This window comes from Condylura cristata, unplaced genomic scaffold, assembly GCF_000260355.1.
Source record: "Condylura cristata isolate star-nosed mole 26May11 unplaced genomic scaffold, ConCri1.0 scaffold00023, whole genome shotgun sequence".
NCBI lineage: Eukaryota > Metazoa > Chordata > Mammalia > Eulipotyphla > Talpidae > Condylura > Condylura cristata.
The window spans coordinates 32,283,019-32,306,682 of record NW_004567124.1 but is presented as its reverse complement, the minus strand read 5'-3'; the positions used below and the strand labels follow the sequence as shown (position 1 = coordinate 32,306,682).

Here is a 23,664-nt window from a genome sequence, read left to right as displayed (position 1 = left end):
TAAAAAGTGGGAGAGGTGATCATATGGGATAAACAACTTTTATGAGGGCTAGCTAGAAATATAATCTCTCCTGTGATGGAGAGCTGGGGAGGGGGAGGAAGAGGGGAAGAGAACACAAAGAAGTCAAGTAAAACTATGGCTTCTATTCACTTGTAGGGCTGTCCTAGCTTGGTGAAAGAGAAGAGGGACAGCCAGCCCCATTTAAAACAGACAGGTTAGGGCCCTCCCTGATGGCACAATGGGTGAAAGTGCAGCACTATGAAGTTGTCTGCAGCCACAGTAGCATGATTTCAATTCCCAGCCAGGGAGGTGGCCCACATGGTGCAACAGACCTCTCCTGACCTGCCTGCTGCTTCCCTCAGCTGTTTATTTCAGCCAATCTGCCTGTCCTGTTCCCCACTCCATCTCTGGTGAATCCTTTCACCCTCTGCACTTCTGGCCTGTACCCCAGTTCTTGTATGCATAAATAAATCTTTAAATAAATAAATAAATAAAAACAGGTTAATCAGGCCACCAAAAATATCATGGAAGTGTACCCTGTGGCAATGGATTTCGACTATGAGTATCTAAAACCTCCTTCCTCAAAATGATTTTACAAACCAGAACTGGAATAAAGCCCACACATCATCTATTATTTTCCTCTTTCTACAAGATTAAGACAGGTTTGATATGACGACAGATGCTTTTTAAACAAAGTATTTTCCTGATGAGCATCCAACCAACCAGGAAAATAGAACCAAGGAAAAAAGTCACCGAGACTGGCTCCTATTCTGTGAGTACCCAAGCTCTATTCCTAACCTTCCAATGGCAGGCTTTGTCAGGAATGGTGAACAAACACATTGATGAATGTTCTGCAAAACAAAGTGTACTCTGTTTGGAGGCAGTCTGTGAGCTCCTGGTGATGAAGGCCCCCCATCCCAAATGCTGGTAATCTTAGTTTCCTTGAAGTGTAGGCACTGATACTGCAATCTTTGTGATGTCCTCATAGCTCTACAACCCTAAAGTTCTTAATTATCCTCAACTTTTGTGTGTGTGCCTTTTTTTTGGGGGGGGGGTAGCCATTCTTGGTTTTTACTGGATTTTCATCTTCTGATCACGCTTAAGGTTGGTGCCTTTCTTCTGCACTGGGTCTTGTGTACTCCTTCCACCTTTGACAAGAGTCCTACATAATGAGTGTGCTAAAGAAAGCTCCCTGACGTTGTTATTGCAATTTCTACTTCTGTCTCTCTCTCTTTTAAATCAATTCACTTATGTTTCTACCATCACAATTTATATTTCTTAAAAAGACTTCCTTTCAAAGGGATCATGCTTAGTGAAAAAAGCCAGAAAGAAAAGGAAAAATACCAGATGGCTTCACTCATAGCAGGAGTATAAAGGACTAGGGGGGAAAATAATAATAATGAACAATTATATACCAGAGACATTTTATGGGGGTGGAGTGCAGGATGGGATCAAAAACAGTGGGGGAGGCCCTCCCTGGTGGCGCAGCGGGTTAAAGCACAGCATCGAGAATCTAAAGCCACTTCCGCGTGAGTTCTATTCCCGCCTGCCCCGGAGGTGACCACATGGCGTGGCAGACTTCTCCTGACCCGCCCGCTGCTCCCCTCAGCAGTGTACTTCGCCGATCTGCCTGTTCTGCTCACCACTCTGTCTTTGGTGAATCCTATCACCCTCCACATCTCTGGCCTGTACCCCAATTCTGTATGAATAAAAAAATAAATCTTTAAAAAAAAAACAGTGGGGGGAGGGAGGGAAATGCACTGGACTATGGTAATGGCACAAGGTGATTTGGTGATGGGAAGCCCACGGGGATTACAAATGAGATGGAAAAAGGCACAAAATGATGTAAAAATAAACTATTATATTATTAAAAAAAAAAGACTTCCTTTCAAAACCTGCACTCCTATGTCTATTGCGACACTATTTTATAATAGCTGAGACATACAAGCAACCTAAATGCCAAAAACAGATGACTGAATCAAGATGTGGTATATATATACATGACAGAATACTATTCAGCCATCAGAAAGATAAACACATACCATTTTCAGCATAACATAGGTGGAGCTAGAGGGATTATGCTCAGTGAAATAAATCAGAAGGAAAGAGAAAAATACTGGATGTATTTTTCAGGAAAAAACAACAACAACAACAACAACAACAAGCAGGCAAAGCACTATAAATTAGAGACATTCATTAGGGGAGAAGGAGGTAGAGGATCAAAACAGGAGGGAAGAGCACAAGGGACGATGGTGATGGTGCAAAGAGATGGGAATTTTATGGGCACTACACCTGAGAGGAGAGAGAAATCAAATGTTGTACAAAAACTATGATGTAATAATGTATACACACATACACACACACACTGTTGCTGTGGGAGGCACAAATAAGCCATTATATATATATGTGTGTGTGTGTGTACACATACATATACACATATACACACATATATGTCTATATATGGATATACATATGTGTATATATGTGTGTGTGTATATATATATAGTTCATCTTTCAGAAGGTAAGGTACCTCACACGCTACTCTGCTTTACAGAAAAAAAACAGTCCTACAGCAATTAGACTTTGGAGAGACTCAGTGGTTGCAAACCATGCTCTGTGTTCAAGGGTTCAGTTACCAGACATTCAAAAATACATATATATGGCTTCCTTTTCTGTCTCCCCTTTCGCCCCAGCCCCTGCAGAGCCGTGACATCCTTTGCTCCAGGATGATAATAAGTGAGAACAGTGGGTCAGAGAGGGAGTCTTGAGAAACTATCAGACAAAATTGGACACACTCACCTTGTGTCAAGTGTCTGAGCTAAGATGTGCAGACAGCTCACCATTGTAGTAGAATCGCTCCCTACAAGCAAAAATATCACCCATGACTCTCTAAACATTCAACCCATCTTTTAAATGCATTCTTCTCAATAGGCACAAACTACAGCCCAGCATAATTAACCTCCAACTCACAGTGAATATGCCAGGCCCATGTTCAGGGAAGCACATTTATCTCTTGCCCGACACATCCACTTTATGATGGATGGCGGAGGCAGAGCTTAAAACGTTCACTGGTGTGGAAAATTTGAGCTGTTAACAGGGCAGAGAGATCATTTGTCATACTTCAGACCAATTTTCCCTGGCAAATTTAGGTGACACCTTAGTTCTAAGGCTAAGGTTGTCTGTGGGAGTCACAAATAAAGGCAAAACATAAGTTCAGGGTAATTACAGGGAGGGATGCAGTCTTTAGCAATACTTCTTTTCACTTACCAAAGAGGGAAATCCTGTGTCTAACAAGGGCAGCGAGTTTGCAGAACAGGCTGAAGCAGAAAAGAATGAAAGTAGGAGAGGCACAGAGATTCAAGGGCTAAGTGATACTCCCTCCTCACCCAGCCCCATGCTGTAAAACAAAGAGCACTGAATAGCAGTCTAGCAAGATGAACTGTGTTCCTCTCTGAGACGCCCCTGGACACACTAGGACAAAGTGGGTTCCTGCTATCTTGTCGGAGAACATGAGAGGCACCTCACACGCTACTCCGCTTTACAGAAAACGGTCCTACAGCAATTAGACTTTGCAGAGCCTCAGTGGTTGCAAACCATGCTCTGTGTTCAAGGGTTCAGTTACAAGACATTAAAAAATGAGGATCGAGGGAAGCATGAGTTTTCCATGACTTCAGTGCATTGCAAACCATTCTGTAGCCTTCACTGGAAGTGTGAAGCTTTATTTGGGCGGAGGGCAAGAATGTTGGATTGGAAGAAAGTTAACAGTTCGCGTCTAGGGAATATTGTGCTGAACAAAATTCATTTTAAGAAATTGCTTCCTCTGTCAGTCTCCCATTAGTCTGTGGGTCTGACCAGGTTGCTGTGTAGCTATAATCCCTGAAAACTAAGAAATTCCATCTACTATGTGCATGTGTTTTTTGAACATTTCACCTGTATTTTTTACTGTGGAAGCCCGTGAAGGTTTATGTTCATGAAAGTGGAATGGAGGGTCTTCCACAGTCAAAGACGCATATGTATGTGCTTCTGAGCATGTGCTGGGGTCCTGTCTTGGGGCACAGCGGCCAGCATTAGCCCTCTGTTGCTGCTGCTGGTGGTACAGATTCCTTAGAACTCTGACACTCCTTATCACTACCAAGGCTGGAGGAGAATTCTGGAACCTTTCATAAGGCAGACCTTCCTAGTGTAAAGGATGAGAGAAAGGAGAGTAAAAACACCTGGCACAGGTCACAGGAATCCAAGGTGAGAGAGGTGAGGTCCTTTCCAAACTCTCCTTCTAAGTTTGTGAGAGCCACTCACCCCAGAAGTCTCTTAGGAGACAGTTCAAGTAGAGCAAGAATATATCTTGAGTGCTGGTGAGGAGGAAAACTTGTTCACTTTCAAGTGGCTTTAAATGAATGTGCTGGGTCCTTCTGGGCTATCTACTGGAAATATTGCCAAAGTTCCTCACAGTTAGTTGTTTTTGCAGTGGACATAAGTTGCAACCCCCTAGCCTAGAGCTTAAGAGAACTTAGGATACGTCAGCAGACATCTGGCAGCCAACTAAAGTGAAATTAAACATAGACTGCCTTTTCTCTTTCTTGCCATTGTGTTCCTTTTCTTAATTTTGAGATACATGTTTGATGAAAAATCCCACAGGAATTTGAGTTCTATGGCTCTGCTATTACTATCTAGAGAAGCCACATAATTGCCCTGGGTGTCAGTCTCTCACCTGTAAGATAAGAACTTCCTAGTTTTTACAATTAGGGGCTGATAAACTCAGTTATTTATGGTGAAGTACTCCAAAGTGGATCCACGTCCTATACAAATATAAAATAGTATTTTCCCAAGAAAAGCAGATGGCTGGGTTGTTTGATCCCAGTACTATCTTAGCTCCCCTTACTGTCAGAAGTACCTTCCCATTGCCAAATGCCAGGACATTTCCAAAGGCCCTTCTTGTGCCCTGTGGAACCCATGGTTTAAGTAGAAGCATCATCTTTAGCCCAGTTACAAGGGGCAGAAGTCTCAGATGTCTCCCCCATCTCAGAAGCTGAAGGTGATCAATTAGAGACCACAAGGAAGAGTATCTGGAAAGCAACGGCTGGCATCAGATACTGCCTGATGAGTGAGAGTGCAGGGTGCAAATGAGGGGTCTGGACAGGTGCAGGCAGTTCGTGCAGGTACAACTGCTTCTGTTGGGAGGCGGCAGGCACACAGGAGGGTTCTGAAAGTGATTTGCAAGGCTGATCAGCTGTAGGTTGCTGCATTCCAGCCATGACAAATGGTGCCTGGCTGAGCAAATGGTACATTTCCATGCATTCACAATCTAAGAAAAATAGACGAAGAAAACAGATGCACCTGCCCTCTGTTGGATTATCTGAATCTCTCACTTCCTAACAGTTTGCAAAAGGCACTGGTGCATTCTAAAAACTTTTGGGACATCCTTGGTCAGTAGTTGATGCTACTTCTGACAGTATGGGACTCTCCTCTTTTTAATAAAGGAGATTAAGTAATTATAGTGCAAAGAAAATGGCATTCTCAGTAGACAACAGAGTGAACCTGACCAAACCTTACCTTCCTCGTGTGCATTATGGAGGTCACAATATACAGGTAGTTCTCAGAATTTAAAACACCTTGATGTTTCACAGTGATGCTTACTTAGGTGGGCAAGACCTCTTGCATTTGAAAAACTGAGCTCACTAGTTAGACACATCGTTGTTTACTGAAAAGATAATCCTAAGGTTGACCATCTTCCCAAAGGGTAATGTTTAATGGCTGGGCCCTTATAAAGTGTAATGTACACAGTTCATCATTCATGGCTACTAGGGAGAGCTGAGCTGATTGACTATTTACATTAGAGCCAAGAACTTTGTGTCATTCCCCAGTCTAACCCACTTCTTGTCATATATAAATCATGTATAGAAAGAACCCGAAAACGTGAAGAATCTATCTCTTAGCTTGAGCATAAAGCATCCTCTTTGTTCTTATGTCTGTTGGTCTATGAATATGTTATGTCCATTTGAATGGGAGGGGAAGCTGGTGCTTCTGATGAAAGTATATTTTCCTCTTACTAATTTAAATTGAATTATGTTGCTCCCAGATCATTCACATCGGGACTGTAAGGTCTGAATTAAAAGTAATTAATCTTTAAAATCCTGGTAAGAATGGGAATGAAAAGTATTAATTGGTTTCTTCTTAATGTTGTATGCTTGCTTTTTACAAGCTTCAGAATTATCACCACCATTTTCTAAATGCAATTTCAGGATACAAGTTGACCCGAGCACATACATTTTTCCCAAGTCCCACTGATAATCCCAAGCAGGGTACTTCTCTTGGTCGTCAAAATAATACCCAGGTATGTATGACTAGAATTCCTTTCCAAACCAAGATGAAAACCACCTCCGAGCCAGCAGTCAACAGACTGAGGTTCATTTCTCCAATACCTTCGCACTGTCGTCCGCTGAGGTTTCAAAGAAAGGTTTCATGGGGTTTCAGAGAAAGCACATGAACACTCTGACCTTTCTTTTGCAGACTCACCTGGCCACCATTTCCTTCTCCTTGTGGGAGGCGTACCCACTGCTGCTTAGGGGCTTCAAAGGGGATGACAGGAAGTAGAGGCGGTGATTGGTGAAGTACTGGTCAACCAGTGGGAGGAGAACCTGGAAAATCCACCACAAGTTAACTTCAAGGACGTGAGCAAAGCCCTTCCTTTGGTGCCTTCTGGCACTTACTGTGAGCAAAAAGCCTCTGAACTCTGGCCTGAGAATTTCCAGAAGCTCCGAGCCTAATCTCCAACAAAATTTTCTCTCCTACACCTCAAACCAAAGGCCTAAGGGATATGTGATACAACCAGGTCCCTGACTAAGGTAGACACACATACACATAGCTCTGTTTGGTTTTTAGGAGAATACAACTAATTTTGAGCATCTGCCTCTGCCTCTTAGAATATGGCTCCAAGGCCTCATGCCTTTAGTCTCCCAAAGAGGGCTGTCCAGCAGAGACTGCTCACCAGCATCCAGATCCATTCCCCTTTCCCTTCTCTTAGCAACAGAAACTCCTGGGCTTGAGCTGGATGTAGGGTCACCTGGCTGGATTACCTACCCAATCTCCCTACAACTAGGTAAGACTGAAATGACTGAGTTTTAGTTTTGACATGCCTCCCCTTTCCTTATACCCAATAGGTATGCTATAGGAAGGCCTGTTTGGACATAGTGCCATGTCTTAGGAGGGGGTGGAGCGACAAGAAAGAAAGAATCTGGCTCCCAGCTGGTGGTGTGGGTTGCCTCCCTTCTCAAGTCACTTGCCTACATTGGGATGGCTCCACCACAGAGAAGGACATAGCTATCCATCAAAGTCACTGAGGCTTTGGGTAATTTTGGACATTTAACCCAGACTATGAATCACATAGATCTTAAGAAGAAAGTAACTTGTTTAAATGAAGGAGTCACTTACTTTGGCAAAGAATTTGATCTCTTGGTCATGGGGAGACTTTTCAGTTTTCCCACTACTGACAATGGCTTCTACAAAGACACAAGTGACACAAGTTGACTGGAGATAAAAACAAACACGCTATAAACATTTTAGAAATAGACCACTGTCTCAAGGCCATGAAAAGGCAATTAAGTTTTATAAAATATCTACAAAGTATTCTATAATTGTACCAGTGAGTTGTTTCTTGTGTCAGTTCTTTAAAGCCTTTCCATTACCCTTTTCTCTAACTTATTCATGAAAAATAGCTTTAGAGAAGCTGAGTTTTATGCTCAAAGTCACAAAGTAAAACAAGTTAAAATAATAGGGAGTTGTGTGAAATATAACGAAAGGTTGGATCAAACCCAGTAGGGAAAACAAGAATGAAAGGGATTTAAAAAGGGAAAGAAAGCCTCAGCCACTCTTTCCTGCCCACTCTCATCTATGTCCAAATGAATCACAAAAAGATACAGTATGAGGTTATTGTTCTCTGATAAAGAAATATCATTTTCTTTTTGACCTTATAAGAGACACGTTTTTGGTGATATTTCTCAATGATACTTACCCAAATGGGCAATAAACTCTTGAGCAGAATCAACATATTTCAGGATCTTCTTTAAAAATTTATAGGCAAACCTCTTTTCCATGGAGGAGGCATCCAGTTCCAAATCCTTCATTCCTCTAGGTTGAAAATGGGTAGACCCCAGGAAGAAACAGAGACCATTGTGTGACTTTGGTGCACCAGAAATCCTATATCACGGCTTAATATTCCAAATGCTAGTGGTTATTCTGGCCAAGTGACTTGACTCATTCTTTGACTGAGTTCCCCCATACCTGGAACCCTGCCTCTGTGCACGCCAACACCTGTACCGGAAGAAATTCTAAAAATATTTCTCAAAAATGTCTCTATCGTTCTTTCAAAAAATATTATGTGGGGGATAAAACAGGAAGTCACAAGTGAGCCGTATCTGAATACACAGATGAAAATCCAAAGCGCCTGTGGAGGTGAGCAGACTGCAGTGTCATGCCCATCAGAACTAGTTTCACTGGAAGAAGGCTGAATGAAGGTGAGGAGCAGAACCATTGGACAGCTGGGGGAAGGCATAGCAAGAGGTGGTGCAAAGATCCTGAGGCAGAAGCATGCGTGCTGAGCTGCAGAAATATGGCAGAAGCTAGTATGGACAGAATGGAAGTGAGCGTGTAGTTAGGGGAGCTTGCGGTAGCCAGAGGAGTGAGTCATTGAAGGCTCTCTGGGCAACCCTTAGAATTTTTCTCTGCTATGAGAAGCTACTGAATGTCTTCAATAGAGAAATGACATGAAATGACTTGTGTCAGAACAGAACTACTTCAGTCACTAGGTTTAAAGTTGACTGCAGGGTCAAGGGTGGGAGCAGGAGCCTAGTCACCAGGCAGAGTGGAGAGTGCATGAGAAGTGGTCAGATGCTCGCTCTCTTAAAGGTAGAGCCATTAGGATTTCCTGAAAGGCTGGCTATAGGATGGCAGCAAAGGAGTCAAGGGTTCGGCGAAACCACTGGGAAGAACGGGCTGTCATGGAGTGATGGGGAAGCCAAGGAGGAGCAGGTCTGAGGTGTGGGTAGCAGGAATGAGCTCTCCTTGGTGACAGGGATTTCTCATCTTCAGCTGTACACCCAAGTACCCACCTCAGGGTAAATTACTACTAGCATATGTTTGCTCAGTTCAACTATTTGCTTCCTTGTTCCTCCACTTCCCTCTCCCCCCCCCCCACCAGCCCTAATCTCCTTAATTTTAGATATAGGAAAGAGGAATTTTTCATTTCTGAGAGCAAGTCATTTATTAGCAAATCACAATATGCAGTTATCTTGGTGCTAAGAACAGGATTAAAATCACAATGGGGGGCTTTCTCCAGTACCTCCCCGGAGGCTGGCTCCTGCTGGCTGACCTTCGGTCTTCCACAACACAGCAAATGTGTTTTGTTATTTTTTCTTAGGAGATATAATAGAAATATGTGTATAGATTTTTATTTGGGCTTTTGCCAGTCCATGGCAAGAAATTTTGCAGGAAACTAAAAGAAACAGCAGGGGATCAGCAAACACTTTTCCCAGGAGGAATGGCTCTATCATAAGGGGCTGGATTTTCTTTCTACAAAGAACTTGTAGCACTGTCCACCACTGACATCTGGCCAGGGAGAAAACAGGTTCTACCTTTAAGCCTTCAGCAACCAAGATCACCCTCATATAGAACATTCATCTAAATAATTCTGACAAACCTAAATCTGAGCTAAAACTCAGGAAATCATAATTCATTCGATTTCCTCCGTATAGTTGCATCTTTGAAAGAATCAATTTCCTTCATTCAAAGGCTGCTAGTCATTTATACTTACTACTGTTATTATTAATTTAGCTACTATATAAACAACACATTTAAATTGTGAAGAGAACTGCTGGCTTCATGAGCACTAAGTTGCACAGACTGGTAGTGCAAAGATCTGCCATGGCAAGTTTCCAAACACAGAGTTTTTGATTAGGTAAGAGTGAGCCAACTGTATAAGGGAGGAAGCTGAAAAACACAATCTAGAAGAATACATACACTGTTTTGCATGCAGATTAATGCTTATTGCTTTCTGAAGAAGCTTAAATTCTAAAACTTCAAGGTGATGATGGATGTGGTTTATAACTCCAACTGATTGAAAACAAGATCTTGGGGCCAATGGCACAGATTTGTGAATGAAGGCACAGTCCTATGTTGTATGTTAAAATTCAAAAGTTAAGGGCCCTCCCTGGTGGTGCAGCAGGTTAAAGCACAGCACTAAGAAGCTAAAGCCACTTATGCATGAGTTTGATCCCCGGCCCTGGAAGTGACCCACATGGCACGGCAGACCTCTCCTGACCCGCCTGCTGCTCCCCTCAACAGTGTATTTTGTTGATCTGTCTGCTCTGCTCCCCCCTGTCTCTGGTGAAGCCTCTCACCGCCCCTGCACCTCTGGCCTGTACCCCAGTTCTGTATGCTTAAATAAATAAATCTTTAAAAATAAAATAAAATAAAAATTCAAAGGTTAAGATATGCATGTGTACTTTGTCATGATTCTCTGTTGTCACTGATTTTTAAAAACTGATAGCCACCATTCTTGTTTACAGCCTTAAGAGGGCTTCATGCTCATTAACAAAAATTTCTCTTTTCAAAAGACTCAGACACTATCCTTATTCTGAGCTGTTATGTGGGCAGGTGGCTAAATACCTGGAGGGGGAAACCCCACAACCCCAGGTCAGCCCTGCCCCAATAACCTGACCTGGATGATGACTTACCGAGAAATCATGATGCCATTCACCTGGAGGAATTTAAACAGGTCCTGTGCTTTCTCTCGGTCCCTGAACTTTTCCTTGGCAGTCAAGGTGTCATATGGCACCAAAAGAGGGTGACTGCCGCCACCTGGAGTCAGGAAAATGAGAGAGAGGTGATAAAATATTTGGCTCTTCCTTTGGACTTCTGGGAAAACACACCTGCCCCGCCCTTACTCCAGGGAAGGGGGGCAATGTCATGGACCAGGCCCACCTTTGCTCTCCAGCTCCAGCTTCTTCTTCTTGGCCCAGATATTGTGATAGTTTTCAGCCACAACCTCCACCATCCCCTGTGTCCCACACCACGGAGATGACAGAGAGAAAGCAAGAAAAATGGGTTGGTATCTGCCAGGCTATTTCAGGCAACGAACAGCACCACCAAATGCTAATGGCACGTTGCCGAGCGTCTCCCCTCATTAATTAGCCTGTGCTTATGCACCTCATTAGTTTTATATCTTCCTGTACACACAGAAAACATTTTCTAATTCTGTCCTTCCCTTGTAACTTATTATCTTGGCAGTTTGATGCATGTCTGAGAAACAGACATTCCCATCTGAAACTACCCCAGCAGCACTTCATTTGCCACAGGGTCCAGTCTCACCCTCCTGACCTGACACAGGGAGCTGCAAGTGGGGTCAAGCAAAAACCCGGATTCCTTAAAAATCTTTAGGAGACTTCTAGAGAAAACCTGTAGTGAAAAGCTCTCGTGAACGGAAGTCACCTTTGTAAATTTCACAGAACTGTGACCTGCAGTGAGGAGTGAACCTGGGAAAGAAACTCCTCTCTGGTCCAGAAGTTTGGGTTATGGTGCATCAGAGAAATTTGTGCTACAGAGGGGATCCCAGGTCACCTCTGTATGCTGGAGGGTGGGCAGGAGGAGGCAGTCAGGGCTCTGAATAGCTTCTGCTGCCCTGTGTCCCCAATACTGCAAACATCTATAGTTTTAGGGGGAGCTTGAGTGAACCCACTACTGGGCATACAAATATCTGTGAAGTTGGGGGACCTCAGATGGATCGGGCAAGCAACCCCTTATGCCCCTCAGTCATTTCACACATTTTCTCCTAACCATTATTCGTCTGTTAATAGTTATTTCTCCTAGCTGTTATTTATTCTGTTTGGGTTTTGATACAGTCATTTGGCATTCTTCCTTTCACCTGGTGTTCTTCCTGTCCCTGTTACGTGGTCTCTGGAGGAAGCGCAAAGCCTTGCTTGCTAAGGCTTGGTTGACTGTGCTGAGACTCTCCCTGAAAACCCTGCCCAGGGTGACCCTCTTCACTTTTGATCTTTGTAATGATGCTACGTTCTAGGCCTTTTTCCACCCACCCTTTTTTTCCCCTTTAACTTCTTGGTGGGTAATGTGTGCTGTACTGGAGGGGTTTCAGAAAGCAAGTCAGGCTGTTCTCAAAGTACTGACCTGGAGCTCTCTGGAGAGCACAACGTTGGAGAGGTCCAAGGGTGCTGGGCTGTAGCTGCTGCCCTAGGAGGCGAAGGCAGAGTCATGGTGTTGTGGAAGCAAGGCATGGGGCAGATTCTCTACGGATCTGGGCAGAGGGGTCAAGGAGGTCCCAGAGTCCTCAGTGGCTTTTTCAGGCTTTCGCGCTCTTTCTGCACCACTTACAGGGAGGCAGCCAGGTGCAGGGCAGGCAAGGGGCTGGGTTGGCAGGTCTCCTGGCCCCCCGCAAATCCTTACTTTATTTGGGCTCTTTGGCCTTCTCTTATGGTCTTTCTGCCTCCACAGCATCTTCTGCTACAGCTGTTCCTGAGTAGTGTCATCCTATATCCCTCACCTTCTTGGTTCAGGTGGGCCCTCTTACGCACGCCTGCACCATACTCCGGGTGTCCATGGGGCATGTATACCCTGAACCTCCTGCATTTAAGGCTGCAGGCTACAGCCACAGAGGCCAACAGCACAGAAGCCTGACCATCACTTACCCTACACCGGATGGTCCCTGTTTTCATAATTCTTATCAACATCTGCATTATCAGCTGACAAAGCTGTGACCTGGACATCTCCTGGGTTCACTGTTGGTGTCCTTGCCTGTGACAACCCAGGGACAGCTATGCTAGGTGTTCTCTGGGTTCTACTGGCCCAGCGCTGGCCCCTGGGCTGACTGTCATACCTGGCTGACCTGGGACACGCTTCGAAGCTTCTCATTCTCTCGCTGCTGAGCCAGGGCTTCTCCCTCTTTGGTCCTCTCAACAGTCCAGCCTACAGCCAGCATGGTTTTCAGGGACTCTCTGGCTGGCCAGCGATAAATTTCCTTCTCCTGGAAGAAAATTTACGAGGAGCGTTGCAGAGCCCATGCCCACACTCCCATGGGCCTGTCTGCCTGCAATTTCACCCCTGCAGCGAACAGAGTGCTACCATGGGGTCAAAGTGCATTTATAGCACCTACGTCAGTCTTTCCAATGCTTCTAGGATCCTATAGTGTCCTGCCTCAGAGAGGATGAAGCCAGTATCATGACAACTTATGATAAAGAAGGGAGACTCCTTGGGATGTAGCTGTTTAAGATGGGTCACTGTCAAAATGCATCAGAACTAAGCTTGTTTTTGAGTTTGGGAAAGAGAATTTTCTTAGATTCAGAAGTCTCTTGAACTATGCATAATTTTCAAAAGGTCAATAGGCTCACAGAGAGATAAGTGCCATCATTTACAGGTGAGGCTAGGGCTCAGGCTTACAAAGCACTTTCAGTGACTGTAAGCTAAGAGCTCAGTTGAGGTAAACCAGACTTATTAGCAAAAGAAAAACAACTCAAGAGCTCTTGCCAGTATTTCCCTGGGAACATGCTGCTCCCTTTGTCCTCTGTGACTGGAAATCATTTCCATGTCAACTTTCTCCATCAATTGAATTTTATACCTTCCACCACCACCAGTCTCATAAGTCCTTCCTAGGTCAGTTGCAAGTGAACTACAAGTGCATTCTGGCCTAAGAGCGGGTCAGGACCTCCTACTGCAACGGGCTCCCAGAGTGAGAGAAAAGAATGTGAAGCTGGGAGCTTACAAACTGGTGCTGGATTGTCCCCTGGTGAGTGCCTCCAGATTGTCCAGTTGGGGAGAGTCTCTGAGGAGCTTGTGGGTGAATGTGCCCTGAACCCCTCTGACCTCTGATACAATCCCCATTTGAAGGAAATCAGCCTCTCTGGGTCAGCACAAGCCATTCCTTACCTTCTCTGTTAATGTCTTGAAAGGCCTTATCAGGGGGTGGGTCCTCACATTTTCATCCAGGGAAATTCCGTATTTCCATCCATTCTGACTCTGTAAAAATGTTCTCAATTCAGATATCCTTGGCACCCAAAGAGCCTGCTATGCAAACCCAAATCCCAGCACTTAGTTGTACTGACGAAATGGGATAATGTGGCATGACGGAGCATGGAAATTCCCCTTAGAAATGTCTAATTGGTCCTTTAAAGCCACTAGGCTCTCTGCTCCCTGGATCTTGACTTCTGCTCTGTATCCCTCCTGTTTCAGCTGCTGTCCTCCCCTCTTGCTTGTGTTTCTCATGATTTGAAAGGTCCTGAGAACAACGCTCCTCAGGTCAGTGTGTCATAGTCACAGGCACCAGAAGCGAAGGCTGTGGCCTCATGGGTCTGAACATAATGCCCAGTGCACAGAGGGATGACTTGGCTTGCATCCTTTGACCCCAATCACAGAGCAAAGCTGTAGAAAGGCAAATCTCCTCAAATCATAGACTTTTAAAAATTTCAAAAGTCATCTGACAAACATAATACTTATTAAGTCAGGTGACAAACTCTGTCCTGGGCTGTGACTATAGAGATAAGCACAAATCCCTGTGTCCACACTTCGCAGCCCAAATACTCTTGGCTGCCCTTTCTTTATCACTGCTTCTGCCCACCTGTTGAGTATACGTTTTTCAAGTTGCTGTGTTTTCTCACAAGGCACATCCTCTCTGGGTGAGGCAGGCTCATGGCCCACAAGGAAACTAGTCTCCAGTCATTATTTCCAGCACAGATTTTCCACTTTGCAAACCTACTTAAGCTCTGTGTGGATGTTTCACAGATACCTTTCAACGTATCTGAGAGAACCTGGCATTTTACTACTCTAAAGGGCTCCTCCCTGGAGTTCTCTCTAGTTCAGTCAACAGCACCTACTTATACTTGTGTTCCTTTTCTCTGCTACCTCTCACCAGTATCCAGCTTCTCAGACTGTCTGCCTCTCTTTAAGCTCCCTGGCATTTCAGTGTAGACCACCATCAGTTCTCTGCCGGACTACTGCATGGACATCATCTCTTGCCACCTGCCTCCAGCCTCACCCTCTCTCATGGACGCCATGTCCCACATATTTATAGTTATCACCCTGATGAGGGATCTCTATTCCCAGCTGTTACAGGGCACCCCAATGTGAACTGGGCTGCCTGTCTGTGGGGTCTCACCTGCAGCGTGCTTAAAATTCAGTTGTACTACAGACACAAAAGGATCAATAGTGGGTTTATTGACAAAAGGGGAAAAGAAAAGGAAACAACCCAGGGAAAGAGAGCGGGATGCAAAGTAACTGGAATATCTTATCAGCTTGGCTGACTTGGAGCTCTGGTAACAAACTAACTGAAGGCCCTGAGTCACACGAACCTGAGAGTCGTTTCCCAAGCGAGCAAGACTGTTGGACAAAATGACTCCCTATTTATTCCCCAAAGTCCCAGAATGCCTGCTTAGCTCCACCCTTGGGTCCTTGCAGTTCTTTCCCTGGTACTGCTGGGAGTTGTAGTTTCCAATCACTGGAGTAGGGGGTAGAGTCCAGAAAGTGGGAGTAGGGGGTGGAGTCCACAAGACTCCGCAGAGTTCCTTTAGGACATCCTTTCCCTTAACAATTATACAATCCTAATGTATAGAATTGGGGGCTAACGTGAGAGTGACGCTCTTGCTGACTTTTCTAGATTCGTCACTTGTCTTTCCTCCCCTTTCCCCCCAATTCCATGGTCCTCATGTTGAACTATGCGCACCCTTACAGCCAGCAAACTAATCCTGCATCTCTGGATCTGTGCCTGCTGCTCCTAGAGCGTGCGGCACTTGCCTCCCTGTTCCCGCCAACCCCCACACGTTGTTCCTACCTAGATGTCACTGGCTGGGGGGTTCCTGAGTAGAGGAGCAGGGGCTCGACTGTGTACCCCACTGTGCCTGCACTGAACATCCTGCACCACGGTGACTGGTATATGGTTTTTCTGGAAGGTCCTGGAGGGCAGGGCAAGCTGCTTTTTTTTCTAGTTAGAGAATCAGAGTCAGCTGACAATGGTGAGCAAATGTGTTTCCTTGCAAACAAAACAGCTTACAGTCTAGTGGAAGGGAGGTTGATTAAATGTCATACCAGTTATATACAACTGGTAAGGGGTCAATATACTGCTGTGAAAACAAAATATAAAAGTGCTATAAAAATACCATGAAGGAAAAGTGTAAGGTATTCAGAGGGCTGGCAGCTAAGCAATCTGGGAAAGAAACATCCTAGGAGCTGAAGGGTGAGCTGGTGAGTGGTGTATGTGGGATTGTAACAGGGTGTCCCCAGGAAAAGGGGAAGTTCCAGATTTCCTGCTCCACCTAGAAGGAGGGTGGAGCTGAGCAGAGAAAAAAGGAGAGAGAGGGACTCTAGAAGAGAGAAAAGCAGGAAGCAGGATGGAGAGCCAGAAGGAGACCCGAGGAAGCCACATGGAGCAGCGAGCATGTGAGGAAGAAACCGTGCTTGTTTCCTGACCCTGGACTGGTGAAGGCAGATGTGGGTGAGAGACCTGTAGGGAGGTGACTATGGCAGTGTTTATACTGATTTTGATTTTGCCCTTTTCCTCCCAGATTTGTCTGGCCATTTCTGACCCTTTTCCATGGGTCCTGGCCAGAAGGTGCTTTAGTCTTGTGGCAGCTTTCAGGCCTTGCTTTGGGGCAATCCCTTTTGGGTGGACTTTGCCCACGAGGGGATGGGTAACTTCAGGTGTTTGATTTAGACATTATATTCTTTGTCTTCTATATTGTATACTCACTGTATTAAAGTCCCTTTTCATTAAAGTTTTATGTTTTGTCTTAGTGTGGTGGATGGCAGAACTGATTTGGAGCAGGCAGGTTTGGGGGTTCAGTGGTGACTCTATCTTGTCCTGTAACAGGATCACCATGGGTTCTTTAGACTGGTGGTTTAGGCACGTGTAGTATGTGCCTTTGTGTCTGCTGCCTGTCTCTGGGTAGAGGGTTTGGAGTGGAGGCAAAGGTGGTATCAGAGGGCAGATGAAGCAGTGCTTCTGAGGTCACATTAAGGATTTTGACATTTATATTAATAGTAGAAGCTATGAAAGGATTATAACCAGGACAAGGGGCTGGGCTGAACAGTGGTAGAACATGACAAGGTTTGCATACTGATCCAATCCCTGGTCTGCAGTGTGCAGAGAAGATAAGAAAGTGCATGTTGGCCCACCAGCGAGATTATCAGTCATCTGGCACAACCTCATGGCAGCCTGGACCAAAGTCATGCACAGGGGAGAGAGAGAATTATGAGAATTCAAGAGACACCCATGAGTGCAGCCGTGGACTGGTATCGCTGTGGCTCCCTGGAGGTGTCCCTCTTCTTTGACTGACAGGCAGACCAAATGGGCACTTGAAAGAGTCCTGAGAGAATACAAATGCTCAAGCAAGGGTCAGCCGACATTCCTGGAGTGAAACCCACCAGTAGCTTCACTGGGATGCAGACACACTGCTTTATGGGGTGTCATCTAAGACGGCTTGCAAGCTACAAGAGTAAGGGTGTATAGCTGCACTGAAGACTTTTTTGGTCCACAAAATTTTAAGTGTTTACTTGCTGGTCCTTTGCCAGTTCCTGTGCTGGAACCATGAGGCTCCAGTCCATTCTAACAGTTACAATGCTTGCAATTATCAGCGACTAAGAGGGACTTCTAGAGAAGGGTGGAGCCCAACTCCATGCAGCGGCTGAGGCAGGGGTTCAAGGTGACCTCTATCTGGGGCTACTGCACACCGGTGTTGTCTGGGGCCTTGCCTTGGAATGGGTCCACTGTTAGGTGCCACAAGCTGCCAATGAGCAGTGGCCCCCACCCTTGACTGGCTGCCCACAGGAATCCTGGACATTATTGGTACAGCCCCCCCATTTTGCTTGCCAGCATTAAAGGGCTGACAGACCAATTAAACTTATTAAGCAGCCTGACCTCATGTGGTGAGGAATTTCAAACACCAGATGGACAGGCTTATTAATAAGGGAGTGTCTGGAAGTTCTTCTACTGCCTGCTGTAGGGAGATGTGCGGCCTCCCCAGCTTCCTGGAAAAAATGCAAGAGTATGTGCTGCAATTTCATTTTCCCTTTTCCATGGCTACAGTCAAAGATAAAGTTAAATCAAAGCATCCCCCCTCCCCAATTAAGCATTTATATTAATCACACAAAAACACTTTGTTGGGGGCACAAACTCCAGGAGATGCAGTGTTAAGAAAGAAGTGACTATTCTCAGAATCCGTCATTTTCTTGAGAAATACAAAAGGCAGCACCAGCAGCTGTGGCTGCCTATTTCTCCAACCTCCTCCAACCCTGGAAATTGCTACTCAGAAATAATGAATGCTCTTGGCATGGTGCGTCTGTCACTTAGACAAACCAGGCAGATTTCCAGGATTGGACCCTTTAATGTTCTTGGGCTCCCCCACCCCTGACAATTGTCAACTGGATGATAATCCCTACCTTGTCACAGGCCCATTTATCATGTGAATGCTCAGCATACTTGGTGACGATGTATTCCAATTTTTCAGGCAAGGAAAAACTGTGAAATAAGGGAAAAAATTATGACCTTCTTCAGTACTTCAGCCAGATGTGCTGAAAAGATGGCCAGAGCCAACAACCAGCTATTGGAAGCCAGAACTGCTGAGCCATCACACCCCCAAGGTGAAGCTGGCTCTAGAGCCAGTGAACTTCCCAACCTGCAGGTGTGGCTTCTCCATGCCAGGTCGCGGCTCAGGCCTCACCCACCAGTGGGCAGGTCAGCAGGAATCTGCTGCAGAGGTGGCATCCCTCAGCTACTCCGGGTGCCGCTGGCCCTTGAACTGTGACCTCTGGGTGAGACTTGACCAGGTCAGACAACAAGAAACTCTTTAAAGGCACTGGCCTGTCACCTCACACTTCCAACTTGGGAATGGCAGAAATGGATAACTGGAGGACCAGAGGTCACAGAACAGGGACTTCTTTACTGGTTCAGAGACCTGTGTGAATCTGTGAGTTGTGGAAGTCTGTGGACACCCGAAGCTTCAGCCTTGGTTCCTCTGTGGGTAACTGTGTGCATACGTTTTCCTGTAAAGCACACATCTGTGTGCCACATGTTCTTGTAGGAACTGTCACTGACCACAGACATCTGACAAAGCCAATCAGACTCACAGTGACTGGAATCTGAATCTTGAGTTGGGTAAGACCAGGACAGCACATGCTTCAAGGTGATACTTCCAATGGAGACACATGAGGTAGTCCATCTGGTCACCCTGCCCTTGCTGAGGCTGGGTTGGTCACTTTTCATTAGCTCCTGATGACAGCTTGCAACCAGAATTGGTACATTACTTAAAGAACCACTCTGTTATCATTGGTTTATCTGAAGAAAGGAGTGAGAACTCTCAAAGTAACACGTATCCTCCTGTGCTAGAGCACAGCGTTTTCTTGTATTTATAGAGTGACTGAGCTGGGAAGCCCTTCCTCAGCCTTCAGCATGCTCAGTTACACAGGGCAGAGTCCTCCACAGTCAACACCCAAGTGTGATCCTTACTGGACCCCTCTGTACTTTGCTCACAACCAGGAATTCTCTCTTCCATCATCCACTGGCCTCAAGCTCCTGATGTAAGTGTACTTACTGTCCCTGCAGATGGGTTTTCTATGTTCTCAAAGATGACAGTCCCTGGGAAGGGCTCTGGCAGTGTTTCTCATTTGAGATCCATGGCCACAAAACCCACATCCAAGGGGGGTTCCCCCAGGATGCTTTACTCTTCCTGTTTGTTCTAACACGGTTTTGGAGTACTTCATGTAAAAATGTTCATGGCGGAAAAACCTGTATCACCCATCAGACATAGTCACACCTGGGGCAAAGCACCAGAAGGCAGAGGTGAGCATAATTTCCCCCCAATCTAATCGTCACCAATGAGGGATGCTGTAGATTCAGGGAAAGTGAAAAGGTGCTACCAGGGTGGGGGAAGGAATAGGGGGGGACAGGGTTATTCCAGCTTCAGTCAACTTTTGGTATGACAAAGGATGGAGGCAGCCTCTCAAATAATGACCCTATGCTGTCCTGTGACCACAGCTTGAGGCTTTGCCAGAACTCAAATGAGAATTATTTATGGAGTTGTTTTGATGTATGATGCCATTAGAAATGTACAGGCCTAATTCATAAAGAGGGAAGATTTTGTCCAAAAGCTCACTAATAAATTAGCTGTATCATTTGTCAGGGTAGTTCCTGCAATGCCTCTGGCGACATTTATTTGTGAAGAACATTCATCTTCTATAATAAATAAACTAACCTCCCTTTGGAGAAAGGCCAGATTAAAGTGCTACAGTAGATAACAATATCTAGATGGATTAAACCTGTAGGAGTTGAGGGTAAAATCCACGTCTGCTGTGATTTGTGGTGTCAAGGGAAAGAATGAAGTACTGACAGGAAGGAAGGAAGCAAAGCTGACATTTCTTACTATCTCCTGAAAAGGAAACATTGGCCATTGGGAAAAACAAGAGGACCAGTTGAGAGATGCTTCTGGACTCACTTCATGGTGTTGATAGGTTTGGGGTCAAAGTTGCCATCTGCATCGACTGAGACCTGCTTCTCCAATGTGGCTGAGATTCTAGTGTCCAAATAATCTGGTGGCAAGGCCCCAGCGATAGCACTGAGACAAGGCAGGGCCATTCGGAAAAGGTCTTGGTCATACTTCTGTGAAGAAAGGCAAGGGCCATATTAGTAGAACCCAGAAACCAGAACCATGGGTCCAGGAAGAACCATGTACCAATGAGCTGAAAACAAAAAACTGCATGCATTTCTCTAGGTTAATGAAAGCGGGAAGAGATAAGCACTTGATAATACTTTGTGAGGGAAACATCTCTGGAGGATGATGTGACAGTCTGCAAAGACCCCAAGTCACCATTTGCTTAAAGTTGGTGCATGTTGCTTCAAAGTTTATTTTATTTTTTAAAAATAAGTTGACATTTTATTTTTTAGAATTCAGTTTTTTTTTAAAAGATTTATTTATCCATACAGAACTGGGATACAGGTCAGGGGTGCAGGGGCGATGAAAGAATTCACCAAAGACAGAGCTGGGAGCAGAACAAACAGATAAATAAAGCACACTACTGAGGGTAGCAGCGGGCAAGACAGGAGAGGTCTGCTGTGCCATGTGGGTTAGCTCCCTGATAGAGGATTGAACTTGTGCTAAAGCAGCTGTGGCTAGCTTCAAAATATAGTGATTTCACCCACTGTGCCACCAGGGAGGGCCCTAGAATTGAGTTTCTTAATCATTGTTCCTCCCTCAGGTATAGTCCTCCTAGTTCTTCCACCACCACAGCACCCCCTGAGCCATCACCACCGTCCTCTGTGTTCTTTCCTTCCTTGTTCTGACCCCCTCACCTGCTGTTTGCCTCCAGTCTATGGTCAGCTTACAAGTTTTGTCTTTTCCCTAATCCTTTGTTCTAAAACCGTTATTTATTTAAGTTAAAGCAAACTCTATAAGACTGATCTTAGCCACAAATAATGTTTCTGCAAATGTTGGCGAAGATGTGGAGAAAAAGAAACTCTCCTGCACTGCTGGCGGGAATGCAAGCTAGTACAATCACTATGGAAAACTGTTTGGAGGTTTCTCAAACGCTAAAAATGGAACTTCCATATGATCCAGCAATCCCACTCCTAGGTATCTACCCAATGGACACAAAAACACTGATTCAAAAAGATACCCGCACCCCCAAGTTTACTGCAGCTCTATTCACAATAGGGAAGAGATAGAATTAACCCAAATGCCCAAAAGTAGATGACTGGATCAAAAAGATGTGGTACATATACATAATGGAATATTACTCAGCAACCCAAAAATATAAATGCATGCCTTTTGCAGCAACATGGATGGAGCTGGAAGGGATCATGCTTAATGTAATAAACCAGAAAGAAAAAGAAAAATACTGGATGGTTTCACTCACAGGAAGAGCATAAAAGACCAGGGGCAAATAAATAAATAAATAAATAAAATGAACAACTATATACCAGATGTGAGACATTTTATGGGGGTGTAGTGGGGAATGGGATGAAAAATGGGGGTGGGAGGAGTGCATGGGACTACGGTGATGGCACATGGGTGATTTGATGATGGGAAGTCCACGGGGGTTACAACTGAGATGAAAAAGGCACAAAATGATGTAAAAATAAACTAATATAATAAAAAACCACAAAAATACCATTTCTGTATTTTTTCTAGATAACCCATAACACTTATTTTTTAGTTTTTCCAAGTTTTGTTTGCAAATTAAGATGTGGCAATAAGATACAGTTATGGAAAGAGACAGAAGAGAACAGGTGTCTTCTGGTCCTGGCCATGAGGTGCCCGTCAAGAGCATAAGCAGCATGGATGCAACAAAAGAAGGTAAACCGCAAAGGCTGGTGTGGCACAGGGGCAGGCTCTCCCAGTCGGATGGTAACTGTTCTGTTAAGGTCATTTGATAAAGACAAAAATTTACACTGAACTCCCCATTTGGAAGCTCACACATTTCTCTGGTAATTCCCTCAACCATCCAGATATTTGACAGCATACTCAAAACTCCTAACTAGTAAAAAATGAGCCATGGTTTCAAAATAACATTGAATAGGATGTATTTCCTCCCACAACTCCTCAAAACTTATTTGTTCAAGGAATTGGTAACTCAACACCCAACAAATGGGCCCACAATGATAGTGTTACGTCTATAATGACTCAATGAAAGCAATTTCAAAGTGCTACCAGTAGAGATTACATAGAAGTGGAAGTGGAACTTCCACTGCTGTTTTGTGGAGGAAGAGTTAGCTCTTGGAAGCATGTCAGGGCCTCCTCCTTCCAATCCTGACTTGAATTTCTTGGCTTCCTTCTGCTGTCTTTGTTCTTGCTTTGGACCTTCACATGAAGCCCCTCTGTCTGGCCTTCCTCCCACATGTCTACCAGCTAGCCCCACTCTCATCTCCAACGTCCCCCAGGGATCAGGCAACCTGTAGGGGACTGTGATGATTGTCCTATTGGGTGAGCATCCCACCCTCTTGCCCCACCCCTGCAGAGGCCGGAGGGAGAGACAGGCTGGGGCTGGAAGCCTCCCAGACAAGAGAGGATATCAGGGACCAGGTCCACCCCAGCTGGTGATACCATGTGGATGGCTGGGCACCCTATGGCCCAGTCCTGTGATCCCAGTGGGCCTCTCCAGTGGCTTCCGGCCCAGCCCCAGCCTGTCCCTCCACTGACTCTCACCATCCTCATTACACCCTTCCCATTAGCTGCTTGGCTTGGTCTACAGTCCATTTGACACCAAAAAGACACTTTGTTATATGCAGTGTTTATATATTTCAAAGATTTGGGCCAAGAGAGTTTATCTAATAAAAACAAGAAAGACTTTTTCTCCTGAAAAAACAAAAAACAAAAAAAAAAACAACAAAAACTGGCAGACTATCAATGGCTAGTGTACTCAACGGGAAGCCTATCGGCCAAGGCAGTCACTATAAGTGGCCTATGTTCATTTTGTAGCTTTTCTAGAAGATGTTTTCGTATTCTACATAGATGTTGAAAAAATATTAAATATAAGAAAAAGTATTTTAAAAGTATCTTAAGTAGGGCCCTCCCTGATGGTACAGCAGGTTAAAGCACAGCACTGAGAAACCAAAGCCACTTCCGCATGAGTTCGATTCCCGCCTGCCCCGGAGGTGACCACATGGCGTGGCAGACCTCTCCTGAC

At 45.0% G+C, this 23,664-nt stretch overlaps 1 protein-coding gene across 1 annotated transcript in view; it reads right to left on the bottom strand.

Moving 5' to 3' along the window:
- The window catches only part of RYR3 (ryanodine receptor 3), a 358,818-nt gene that overhangs the window by 90,480 nt on the left and 244,674 nt on the right, over nt 1-23,664 (bottom strand). Inside the window, exons 51-62 of the mRNA XM_004687571.2 lie at nt 20,478-20,641; nt 18,427-18,505; nt 13,927-14,016; nt 12,881-13,027; nt 12,175-12,237; nt 10,975-11,050; nt 10,728-10,851; nt 8,009-8,124; nt 7,429-7,496; nt 6,514-6,635; nt 3,268-3,317; nt 2,800-2,860 (exon numbers count right to left, since the gene is read on the bottom strand). Coding sequence (XP_004687628.1) covers nt 2,800-2,860; nt 3,268-3,317; nt 6,514-6,635; nt 7,429-7,496; nt 8,009-8,124; nt 10,728-10,851; nt 10,975-11,050; nt 12,175-12,237; nt 12,881-13,027; nt 13,927-14,016; nt 18,427-18,505; nt 20,478-20,641 — 1,160 coding nt within the window. The remainder of the gene's footprint in view (nt 1-2,799; nt 2,861-3,267; nt 3,318-6,513; nt 6,636-7,428; nt 7,497-8,008; nt 8,125-10,727; nt 10,852-10,974; nt 11,051-12,174; nt 12,238-12,880; nt 13,028-13,926; nt 14,017-18,426; nt 18,506-20,477; nt 20,642-23,664) is intronic.